At 34.5% G+C, this 13521-nt stretch overlaps 2 protein-coding genes across 2 annotated transcripts in view; both read right to left on the reverse strand.

The window, feature by feature from the left end:
* LOC133847504 (irregular chiasm C-roughest protein) overlaps positions 1-13521 on the reverse strand; it is a 260979-nt gene that overhangs the window by 205006 nt on the left and 42452 nt on the right. The gene's annotated exons all lie outside the window — the stretch shown is intronic.
* Positions 12258-13133, reverse strand: LOC133849158 (uncharacterized). Its single transcript, XM_062285064.1, has one exon. It carries the CDS (start codon positions 13009-13011, stop codon positions 12310-12312), a length of 702 nt encoding a protein of 233 aa, XP_062141048.1. The 5' UTR covers positions 13012-13133; the 3' UTR covers positions 12258-12309.

Below are 13521 nucleotides of genomic sequence, written 5' to 3' on the forward strand. Positions count from 1 at the left end.
TATTTTTATATTTATATTATATTGCAGACCATTGTTGTAATGTTGCACTTAAATATGTCTCCAAAAAATATTTCCCCTGGTTGCTTGTGACTATTGCAATACTCTGATCACATTCCCCATTAAGAAAGTTTCTCCTATTAGACTAATAAATATAATTAAATATTGTAATTTTTTGTTTCTATTAATTTTTTTGTATATTTTCTATTTATATTTTATTGTATTGACTAGATTATTTATAAATTTGTTAGGTTGTCTTATGTTATATGTTGTTGTTGCACTTAAATATGTTTGTTAGCCCTCTATAAAGAAAGTGTTCCTTGCAGTACTCTGGACAGATTCCCTATTAAGAAACTTTCCCTTTGTTGTTCGTGACTATTGTAGCAGTCTGGTCACACTAATTTATATTTATTTATTGACTTATGTAATACTATTACACTTAAATATGTAAACCCTCTATAAAGAAAGTTTATCTTTGTTGCTTAACTCTGGTCACACTATTTTCTATTTCATAACTAGTCTATAAATTTGTATTGTTGACTTATGTAATATTGCTTAATATGTCAACTTTCTATAAAGTAAGTTTCCCCTTGTTGTTTGTGACTATTGCAGCAGTCTGGTCACACTATTTCCTATTTATTTATTGACTTATGTAATATTATTACACTTAAATATGTCAACCCTCTATAAAGAAAGTTTCTCTTTGTTGCTTATTGAACTCTGGTCACACTATTTTCTATTTAATAACTAGTCTATAAATTTGTATTGTTTCTATAAAGTAAATTTCCCCTTGTTGTTCGTGACTATTGCAGCAGTCTGGTCACACTATCTTCTTTTTAGAAAGTGTCTATCTATAAAGAAAGATTCCCTTTATTGGAGCACTTTCGTCAGATTCCCTATTAAGAAACTTTCCCTTTGTTGTTTGTGACTATTGCAGCAGTCTGGTCACACTATTTTATATTTATTTATCGACTTATGTAATATTATTACATTTAAATATGTCAACCCTCTATAAAGAAAGTGTCTCTTTGTTGCTTATTGAACTCTGGTCACACTATTTTCTATTTAATAACTAGCTTATTAATAAATTTATTTTGTTGACTTATGTAATATTGCTAAATATGTGAACCTTCTATAAAGTAAGTTTCCCCTTGTTGCTTGTGACTTTTGCAACACTCTGGTCACACTGTTGAGCCAGCTGTTGCCGTCTGATAAGCAAAGATATTTGGGCCAGGCTTAAATGTTCATTAAAGCTGTAAGTGAAACTGCAGAAGAAAGCTATGTGTGTGTGTGTGTGTGTATGTTGCCTGTTTCGCATTGTCTGGAGAGCTGGATCCAAATGACGAGGCAGCTTTTTTGTCGAGGCTGCGCTGCAATTTGTTATGTTGTTAGGAGGCGCCTATGCAGTCTCGAGTGAGTCTGAGTCTGAGTCTGCAGGTGTGCGTGTGTGTGTGTTTTTGTGGGCGGTGAATAGGTGGGCGTAGACTTATTGGCAGTTTCAATGTGTCAGCAGCAGGTGCCGCTTGCCCCACCCCCCTTCCACCACTGTCCCCTTCCAGGCTTCTTTTGTTGATGATGAAAGTGCGTCAAATGGTTTTTTGATTTGCTGTTTACGTAACTGAGCCAACTTCAGACCTCTCTCTCACTCTCACTCTCTCTCTCTCTCTCTCTTTTTCTCTCTTGCTTGTCTGCCCCTTCTGCTGTGCTGACTGCCTCTGCCTAATTGTGTATGCGTGTGCAGTACTCGAGCCTTGCGTAAATTTAACAAGTTGCCACTTGAGGCAAGCTAGGTCAGGCCAGGCCAAGACAAACCTACAACAAGCAGCAGCAACAGCAACAGCAACAGCAAACAAAAAAAATACACTACGCCTGCCAAAAGGCAGTCAAAAGTCTCTCTTTCTCTCTCTCTAGTCAGGATTAATTTGATTTAGATGTTGAACTGCCTCTCTCACTCTCACTCTCTCTCCCTTTCTCTTTCTCTTCCTGAACTTCACACACTTGTCATACACTTTAGCCCAGACCATTTGCACTCTTTAGCTCACTTACAGGGTATCAAAGTGTACGTGCAACGCAACAGCATCCTTGTTTCTGTGGCAAAATTCTTAAGAACTTCTTTAATGACATTTGCCACACACGCGTCGTCGGACACACTGAAGTGTGACTGTTCTTCTTTCTTCTTTCAAATTGCACTTTAATCGTTCACTTACGTAATTTCAATGTTTTCTTTAATAATTTGAAGTAGTGAAATTTTGAATTTAAGCTTCGAATTTCAAATAGTAATTCGGTAATAAGAGCTACGCAAATGTTCCATACCATAAAAAAGTATCATAAAATAATATATCATAACATTCCTAGTAAATAAATCTTGTTTGAAAAAAATTATAATATACTTTTAACTAAGGTGCGACGACCTAAGCATAAATTTAGAATAAAATGTCACAATTTTCAACTTTATTTATTTAAAAAAATGAAATTTTATTTTACACTTTAATACATAACCCAATTTAACAAATTTTGTAATAAAATATATCTTGTATAAAAAAAAGTAAAAATACTTTTCAGTAATGTACAATTTTGACTTTAATTAACTAATCCAATTTATATATTATACACTTCTTTTAGATGCATATTGTGTAACATTATTTATATTATACATATAAATTTTGTATAAAAAAAAAACAATAATTTTAAGTAATATGAAATTTCAACATAAATATAGAGTAACAATTGAATTATTTTTGTTTTTGTTTGTTGACTGAAAAATACTAAATTATTATTAGATATTCTTGGTATATTATCGGGATGGAAAATTGTATAACAATATTAAAATGTTTAATTTTTGCTGTAGAAAGGCGCTTACACAATTGGAAAATAAGTGCTATTAAAAACTAGAGTTGCAGTCTTAGTATATTAAAATACTAAATATGATAATAAAACAGTGACGTTTAATTCCCATCAACATTTTCCTTATACAATTTGCTTGATAATAAAAAATTATTTAATATAATATAATATTTTATAACAATATTGATATTTCAATAAGTTGCTATTGCTAAAGTTGTATTTCTTAGTATATTAAAATACTAACACTAATACTAAGAATTGGCAATTCAACAATTTCTTTAGCTTGTTTGATAGTGAAAAGTTCTCGAGTAGGGTATTGACTTGTCGACTTGAATTTGAACACAAAATTTGGCAGCTTGATTTGTGTAGCTGTTGCTGCTTCATTTTTCTTTTCTTTTTTAGGGCGGGAGAGGGAAATGGTGGAGGGTGTGGAAAGGGAGAGGAAGAGGGAGACGGAGGTGGCAGCAAACAAAGTTGCCACGTTGCCGTTGACAGCTCAAAAAACACTTAAAACGCTGATTTACGTCACGTCTTAGACAGGCGCTCTTACCACCCGGAGGGTTAGTATGGAGTTCCCCCTCTCCCACCTTTCAACCTCCCTTTCACCCTCTCCCCACCACATCCACATGCTTGATCATTACAACGCACAAATTTTTGGGCGCATTGGCAAATTGACTTGGCTGACTGCAGGCTGAATGAATGACTGACTGACTGAATGACTGACTGACTGAATGACAGACTGACTGACTGGTTGGCTGGTTGGCTGGTGAAATGCCTGCATGACGTGGCTACAAATCGATGAGGTGCCAAACTTCCTCCCCCCAATTAGCACGGATGTGAAACCCTCAAGCCTTTCACAACAGAAGAGAAACAGAGAAGCAGCAATTGCTTCTCAACTCATCTCATCTCAGTTTTTCTGCTCTTTTTCGTTTTTCGTTGTTGTTTTTTTTTCTCTCATTCTCTCTCTCTCTCTATTTCATTCGATTTAATTTTGTTGTTGCTATTCTTGTTGTTGTTTCTTTTTCACTTTGACAGCTGCAAATTAATTAGATTTAATTATTTTCTGCCGCTGCTCGCTTCGTTCATTGATTGCGCCTAATTAACTGTACTTGAAGTTGGCGCACGCCTCAAAATTCAATCATCCATCAAGGCCATGGTGTTATGTGGGACACGGGCACAGGATCCAACTCATTTCCCCCTCCCCATCCATGCTTAGACAATGTGTTGCAATTATGTAAGGCATCGGCAACAGCATCAATCAATTAATTTCTTCTTATCAGTGCATTGTTTTGCTATTTCACCTTATTCACACAGCTGGTGTGAGGTATTTTCGACGACTGTGAAAGGGGTGTGAAAGAGTTCAACGCTTTTACATCAGAGATGAATCAGTATCTATTACAATTTTAGCTAATGGCTTCGATATCCCCACAATTAAGGACTTTACAAAAAAAAAGCATTTAAACATTTTGTGCTAAACTTTGTATTGCATATTTTTGTCGTATTTTAATAAGGAAAATATAATATGTAAAACTTAGCTGTAATAAAAATAAGTAAAAAAGCTATAGTCGAGGGTGAAAGTCAAACTAGTTCGTTATTATTCTTAAATTATACAAAATAATATACCACTAGAATACTAAAATACAGCAAGGATATATTGACACATTTCAAATATACCATAAAGTACAAAATATACCAGATTCTCAGCCAAAACTTCAAAGAAAATATAATATGTAAAACTTGGTTAAAAGCTGTAATAAAAATAAGTAAAAAAGCTATAGTCGAGAGTGAAATACAAACTAGTTCGGTATTATTCTTAAATTATACAAAATAATATACCACTAGAATACTAAAATACAGCAAGGATATATTGACACATTTCAAATATACCATATATTACAAATATACCAGATTTTCAGCCAAAACTTCAAAGACCTGTAGTAAGTAGGCGTTTTTTCTCTTACAGAAGAATTTCTATAGTAACTTCTACCTGATCGCAATGAAAATTTCAGGACTCATAAGTGTTATGGTATATACCAAAATTGGAGTCTAGCTTTCAAATTGTTATTATTTGATTAGTTTCATACAGCAAATATATTATTTTAATCAAGAAATTTTAATGTGAAAAGCTCAAAGAAAACCTGCAATATATGTATATATTTTATTTTATTTGTATGATATTTAGAAATTTCGAATTTCCGAAATAAGTTCAAATAGAATCTTATAAATTTAGGAATTAAATTTATAAGATAAGATTTATGCCACTTACATTTAAATAAAAAATTTTAAATTTAAAATTAAACACTCAGCTTTTAAGATTATTTCAAGGGAATTTATAAATAAAAATGGAACAACTTTTTTATTCGAGTATTTAAAAATACATTTCACAGGCTCAGAATGTAAGTGTAAAAAACCTGTTTTGTTATTTTATTGATGATTTATGTATATGAAATGTAGAATTCAATTTATAGTAAGAAAAAAATACTATAATATACAGTACTATACTATATGTTATGATATATTAATATTTTATAAACCAAAGTAACTTGAATTGAAGCAGTGCTAAAAATCAAATGTGAAACTTTTTCCAAAAATATTTAAATTAATTGTAAAAGATTGAGAATATAAGCCAGGGACGTTCAATGAATGCGTGTGTGTGAATGCTCCACATAAGAGTATAAATAAATGTGGGGTACATGTGTCTACTCTGTGTACATATATCTTGATTTTAGTAATTAACTTTAAAAGTCATTTATCAATCAATCAGCAAGAATGTGTCAAGCCAAAGAGTCACAGCTAACAAACAACACAAAAAACCGACAAAACAAACAAGCCAAAGAGGCAAAATCTGAATGGACGCTGCGGGTCAACAACAAACACAACAACAACAACAACAACAACAAAATAGTGGCATCAACAACAACAGTAACAACAAGAGCAATAGCGAAAACAGCAACAATTGTAACAACAACAACAGCAACATGTCTCCACAATTCGATTCAAGTCGAGAGTCAAGTCAAGTCGACAAGTGTGCTAAAAAAAACAAAAATCGAAAAAAAAGCAGAAAACAGCAAACAGCAAACAAACATTCACGACAAGGTCGCAATAGCAATCGCAATCGCATTCGCATTCACATTCGCACTCACATTCACACTCTGCATTTGAGTTGGAATCGAAATCGGAATCGCAATAGGAATTGGAATTGGAATAGGAATCGCAGTCAGAGTCAGACTCGGAATCGGAATCGGAATCGAAGTCGGAGGCCGCAAAGCCGAAAATTGGCTTACAATTGGCTTGTGAAGCGGCCAAGCGGCGACTAAGTAAATCAAACGTCAAGTGGCCACAAAAAAAAAAAGAGCAGCGACATACAAAAAAAAAAGAAACATGTCGCTGATAATAATCTTGGTTGACACACTGCAAATATACCCTCTTATTGGCGAATCCAAAAGAGTCAATTATTATTTTATAAATGAGAAAATTGTTACAAGGCAAGTGTTTAAAAAAACAGTTAGAAAACTTCTAGCAAGTTTAGCTACACATTTTCAATACCAGCAAAATAGTGTGTTATTAAACTAAAATACAACCAATTTTTGGTGTATTGTATCTATTAGTACATTCATAATATACCATAAAGCACAAAATACACCAAATTGTTAACCAAAACAAAAAAGACCCTTCTCGCATTTTTAACTATGTAAATTCAAAACTACAAAATATACCACAAATCATAAAATATACCACATAAATAATGACGTAATATTTTATATAAATTCATAACAATTAAAAATTTCATTTCCAAATAAAAGCGTTTCAAGTTAAAGTTCTACATCTCAAATTAAAACTTTTGAAAGAAGTTTAAGAAATACAATATATTATATTTGAAATAATATTTATACCGTTTTGACATCAGTAAAATTTTCTAGTATTTTACATGAATCTCAAAAAAAAAAAATATATAACTTTTAAATATATAATTTCGTAAATAATACAGATTGAAGCAAAAGTGTATTTTTCAATATTTTTGAAACGAAGTGGAAAATACAATTTTGTAAAAATAAGGAACAATGTATTTTCAATATTAGTTAAAATATTATATTATATGAATATTAAAAATTGTATTTTTGAAATAATATTAATAATTTCTTAAACACGCAATGTCTAAAATTGAATAATATGGTTTCAAGTAAAAGAGAATTTTAATATTAAAGTTCTGCTCGTGAAATTTGGAGAATCGAGCTAGAAATACAGTCTATTAAACGTGGCTTTAATAATAATGGCCAGTTAGCCGCCGCTGACCGAAATGACCAAAAAGCTGGTAGCTGGCAACAACAACAACAACAACAACAACAACAAAGCGAAAGCCAAAGCCAAAGCAAACTCGTCACGGCAATTAAAAACAACGTTAGCCGAACCGAACTCGAAACTTCAACTGAAACTGAAATGCGAGAGCCTAAAATGAAAAATAAATAAATGATAGCAAAAAAAACAAAAACAAAACCGAGATGCAGATAAAAAATGATCGAATAACGCAAAATGTTTGCAGTTTTTGGCATTTTTGGCAATTGGACATACATATTTCGCAAATGTTTTTGGCCCAGAAAATGTTTCGTGTGCGGCGCTTGCCTGATAAATGACAAAGGCGTCCATTTATTAAACTAAACTACAATTATGGTTTGCTGACCGCACGCTGACCACACAGCTCAGTGGAGTGGATGAAGTTGGCATCCAAAATCCAAAATACGAAATACGAAAAGTGCTATTGGAATTGAGGAATGTGAAGTCGGGAGTTGAAGTCGAGAGTCTCTGGCTTTGGCATTCTGCATGCCAAATGCGAGCATTAACTGCCATTAGTTGTGGGTTCGAAAGACTGCTGCTGATGCTGATGATGATGATGGGGCATGCGGCTCAAACTTTTCCACTTTGCAACTATTTCAAAAGTAAAGCCGAAACTTGACTCGCCTCTCGCCATTCGTCCCAGTTTCCCATTTCTCAGTTCTCAGTTTCCCACTCCGTATTTGTCAACGCATTTCTGACGTCGATTTCCAATGCGATTCATGTCTGCTGACCCACTGACTTCCCTCCCCCTTTTCCCTTCTTTGGCCACCACATCACTTCACCATCCCCTTCGGGGCACTTGCTGCTGCAGCAGGCCTTGATGCTGCCTCACTGCCTCACTGACTGCCTCACTGACTGCCTCACTGCCTGACTGCTGCATGATTTATGATTTTGCCAAAAGTATTTCTGTGGCTAAAAGCCTCGAGCGGGCCAGCGTTCAAAGTTGTCTGCTCAAATCATTTTAATTGAAAATTACACATGAGCGAAGTCGGAAAAACGTATGAAATAATGAAAAGCACAGGTTCACAACGACACAACCATTGCTCTCTAAATTTATTATAAATACACATTTAAACCTAATGAAATATAAATATTGTTAAACAATCTTATTATTAGTTTAACAAATGAATGAATTCCATTCGAAATATTTATATTCAAATTCAATAAGAATTTCAATAAAAGTCTTTAAGCTAATGAACTTGATTTTGATTTATTTTCTTTTGCCACACAAGAACTTTTATAATCATCATAATAATAACAAATTTAATGGCTTAAAAAGATCTACAATTTCTTAGAATAAAGAAAACATTTTGTTTTATTCAAATTAACGAATTTTATCTTTTACTAATCTATAAAATTACACTAAAGAGTAATAAAAAAAATGTATACTTAACAATTCAATATTAATAGTTGAATTAATAATTTCTGGGTTTTCTTTGTAGGTAAATTATAATAATGAAAATAATTGAAATATGCATATAATAATAATATTTTAAAATGCAGTCTAAGTTAACTATACAATTATAAATATATATATAAATATATAAATATTTATAAATAGTATTGAAACATTTATTAAAACTTGAAAATTACTTTGCCCTTTACGAAAATGTTAATTATTCAGTAATTTCACTGTATTATTCAGTAATAATTGAGTTACAAAATTTCTTTATCAAAGTTGACTTAAACATTAAACATAATAGGAATATTTAAGTCGAAGGCCTTTGCAGCCAGTGCTTTAGAGTTTCCGTTAGTGTCCATTTACATTATATCTAAAACTTTTAAATAAATAAATAAATAGGGATCTTAACAACAGTGGTTAGTAGAAAAATGTAAAGTAAGTGTATGGCAAATATATCTATATTTTATTTTTGGTCTTTCTAACACAGAGGAGTTTTTTTTTAACTTTTTCTTTGATATACAATTTAAATCTTTATATATTTTATTAATTTGTTGTTTTGTTAATTTAATTTACTTAAGCAAAAATGACCAAAGTGGAGGAGTAATCTGTTTTTGCTAATACGGTCATTCATATTATATATCTATTCATATTATAGAATCAAAATTATATATAAAATGATATATTTTATCTTTCTTGAGAAACTTTAGATTAAAATCGGTTCGTAATCACTTTTAAAATTTCGTTGCCAGTTATTATCAAAACGTATTCTAAATAGTAAATGAATAAAACACAAAATAATATCAGAAAAGTCGAAGGCCTTGGAAAAATGTAAGCTATTGTTAATTTGAATTATAACTAACCTTTTTTTATACATCAAATATAGTTCAAAAGAAGGTATTCAATTCGTCGTTGTGAACATCTATGTGTGCGTTGGTGTGTGTGCTGTGTGTGTGTGTGTGTGTGTGTGTGTGTGTGTGTGTGTGTGTGTGTGTGTGTGTGTGTGTGTGTGTGTGTGTGTGTGTGTGTGTGTGTGTGTGTGTGTGTGTGTGTGTGTGTGTGTGTGTGTGTGTGTGGGAGAGTTTTCCGTGGGCCAAAGCTTATGGCCTGCAGCTGGGCAAGTTTCTGGTTGCTGGTCTTGACTTTGTCTAGGGTGTGAGTCGCTCTTTCTCTCTCTCTCTCTCTCTCTCTCTCTCTCTCTCTACATCTCTCTCTCTTTCTCTATCTGGTCTCTGGACTCTGGTTGCGTCTGTGACTGGCGCTGCTTTTGGTCCTGGTTCTGGTTCTGTTTCTGTTTCTGTTTCTGGTGTGCCTTGTGCCTAGTGGCTGGTGGCTGGTGCTGGGCACGTTCGCCTAGCTACCGGAAATGTCCATTCACTTGCATATTAACAAAGTTCCGCACAGGCAGCGACGTCGACGACGCTCTGGACACAGTCGCTGCTTGCATATACTTGGCAGTACTTAATAAACTCCCGGGACTACTCCCACACACACACACGCACACACACAGAGAGAGAAGAAGAAAGAAAGAGAGTGGGAAAGCATTCGTTTGAAAGTTGCTCGTACATCATCATATGAAGACGGCGCTGCAAGTCACAGAGTGGCCTTTCCACATAGCATACAACTGTGCGACCGCCCATGGCGTTGTGGTCGGTCCTCTCTCTCTCTCTCTCTCTCTCTCTCTCTCTAGCTTGCTAGCTAGCTCAACTTAACTGAAACAGGAAAGTATTTCGAAGGCACCGGAAGCCGGAAGCAAGCAATAATTCAAATGAATTTCAAATCAAATCATTACAAAACATTTACAAAGTATGCGCAGCACGCTGCACAGAAACCGCAGGAATCCAAAAACCCACATACATACAGTTCGCATATAGTTTTGAGAGCTGCCCACCTCCCACCTCCCCCTCTAAACAAAAGCACACCCACCTGAACTTGAAGCCACACACACAGCCTTGAGCTACACAACTATAACTTTGAACTGCAGCCAGAAGGGATGGAGGAGAACGAATAGGAGCTGGTGAGGGGGGAGAAGTAGGAGACGCTGTTGGCTGGTGGCAGCTGGACGCCAAAGCACAGTCAGTGATTAATTTCTATTATTATGACACTGATTAGGGCCACTTACAGGCTCATTACAGTCATTGCCACACACACACACACACACACACACACACACAATAACATACACACACACACAGTTGCGAGTACATTTATCAAGTCATTGGCGCACCACATGCAGCGGCCGTTTGTCTTGCACTTGACCAGCACCACTTCCCCACACACTACTTTCTTCTCCCCTCCATCCCTACCTAAGTCATAGCACCTAAATCAACAGGCCAAACGGTTGCCAGTTAACAGTCCAGCAGTCGAGTAGAGTCGAGTCCTGTGCCCCGTGCAACAGCGCGGCACGTGCCCCAAAAGGTGTCAATGCCATTACACTTAACGTATTACAGCAAACACTTAGCTGCGATGCAAATCGCAGACGACTTCTCAATGCTCTACGAAGTAAATATTACAAAATAATCCAAAAGAGAAAAAGTAAAAAGTAAAATTACAAAATAATACAATAGAGAAAAAGTAAATATCACAAAATAATACAAATGGAGAAAAAGTGTTGTTCAATTTATAAATTCAAAAATCGTTTATTTTAATTTAAGCAAGTACATAAATATTGCTAAATAATACCAATTAAGGGAAAAGTGTAATTAAATTTTGAAACATAAAAAAAGAGTATCACAATTTACAAAACTATTTATAATATTACTTAATTATGCCAGTCAACTAAAAAGTGTAAAGTTATTTAATTTACGAGTAGAGTTTATCACAGCCAAAGACTTCTACTTTTTGGGTGAAAAAATTACCTTTTATCGATGATAATTTTATTTTAATATTAATTTCCTTAAAATACAGAACAACATTTCTTGTATTTATTTATTAAATGTCGACTATGTGCAGCTAACCTTAAAGTAAAAATAGAGCTAATTAAGTTATTTAACAATTTAATAAATAAAATCTCTAAAGTTGTAGTAATATGTATATAAGAAATAATAAATCTAAATTAAAGCAAGTAAGAAAGCTACAGTCGAGCGTGCTGGACTTTGAGTTACCGGTACCCATATTCAATAAGATCATATTTCATAAAAATACTAATACTAACATATTCCGTACTACATTCTAAATATATCATAGAGTACACAATATATCAGATTCTCATTAAAAGCAATTAAAACCCTATTGAAGTAGGCGAATAACTACCTAAATTTAGAGTCAAGTAGAATATTCATATACTTACTTATACATATACTTATACATATATATACATACTTACTTAAATATAATGATTTTTCTTCAAGAAATTATTAAACATTTACTCAAAGCTATCGAAAATAAATAAGATCATTTTTGTTACAATAATGCTGTAAAGATACACACATGTATTATAAATAATTATGTACGATGGTTGAATATAGTTGTCTAAGAATTTCTTATTTTGAATGCATTATTTCGGATAAGCATTTAAAAAATAGAATAGGCTAACTCTAAACTCTAACATTCAATTCACAATCATATGTTACTTCAACGATCAAAAAACTTTGCCAGTATATTTTTAATTTCATTGAATTTATTGATAAAAGTTCATTGAATAAATAAATAAATAAATTTTCACATTAAAAAAAAGTGTTGCTCTTCAAAAAAAAAAGTTAGCTTAACTAAAAAGTCGAGTCGAGTCGTGTTTGCGATCAACCGCGTTGGGGACGCACAACGACAACCTGAGGACGCTTGTTGCCATTCTTGCCATTCTTGCCCTTCTTGTTGCCCTTGCGACGACGCCGTTGTCCGCCATTCTGAACACGGCGGCGACGTTGCACGACACCGCGACGATTGTTGTTGCCACCACCGACAACGCCCTGACGCTGAGCAACCGCCTGTCCAATGATCTGGGGCAGCAAATTGTTGATCGGCGTCGAGCCGTAGATGGCCTGATTGAGAGCAGCCTGCGTGTTGCTGTTGCTGCTGCTGCTGCCGGTGCTACTCGAAGTGGTTGTGGGACTGGTACTGGTGCCACCACCGAGACTCACATAGATGGCATTGCTGTTGGAAGTGCCTGTGCCGGTGTCAGTGCCAGTGCCGGTCGAGAGGAGTCCCAGACCGGTGCCAGAGCTTGAGCTTGAGCTCGATGGACGCAGTTGCTCAAGCATATCCTGTTTGTTGGTGATATACTGATTCAACGCAGCATTCAAGCTGCTGCTGCCGCTGCTGGTCGAACTGCTGCTTGAGCTGCTGCTCAGCGCTGAAGCCAAGAATCGCAGTTGTCCATTCTGATTGCCCTCCTTCACATAGATGCCAGCCAAACGGGATCTATCTGGATCAACAGTCTTTGCTGCCGTTGTCGTTGAAATTATTGTTGCAAGCAACAGGCAAATCTGAGCACAGCGTTTCATTCTGAATGATGATGGCGGATGACTGTTGATTTGGCCCAACTTTTGCTGGGCTTTTATAGTTGGCAGCCTTGCGGAATGATAGGCAAAAGTTCAAATCACACGCGCTTCACGCTTTCTTCGCTCTTATTGATTCTATGCCGAATTATTGCACACACATACACAAAATTGTCGAATATCATTGCCAGATTTTATAATACCCGCTACCTATAGAATAGAAGGGTGGTTGAAGTAGGCATCTATATAATCTTGATTATCGTAAAAAGCAAATACGATATCACTATGTTCATGGTATATACCAAATATAGACTTCGGTCAGTATTTCAGTATTTTCATTGGTATATTAACAGGCAGAAGAAGGCACCTCCGACTTGATAAAAATAACAGATACGATATAAGTATGTTCATGGTATATACTAAACATAGTATTCGGTATATTTTAGTAGTTTATTGGTATATTAACAGGCAAAAGAAGGCACCTCTGATTTCATAAAGTAACAGATACGATATAAT

This window comes from Drosophila sulfurigaster, chromosome X (genome assembly GCF_023558435.1).
Source record: "Drosophila sulfurigaster albostrigata strain 15112-1811.04 chromosome X, ASM2355843v2, whole genome shotgun sequence".
Lineage (NCBI taxonomy): Eukaryota > Metazoa > Arthropoda > Insecta > Diptera > Drosophilidae > Drosophila > Drosophila sulfurigaster.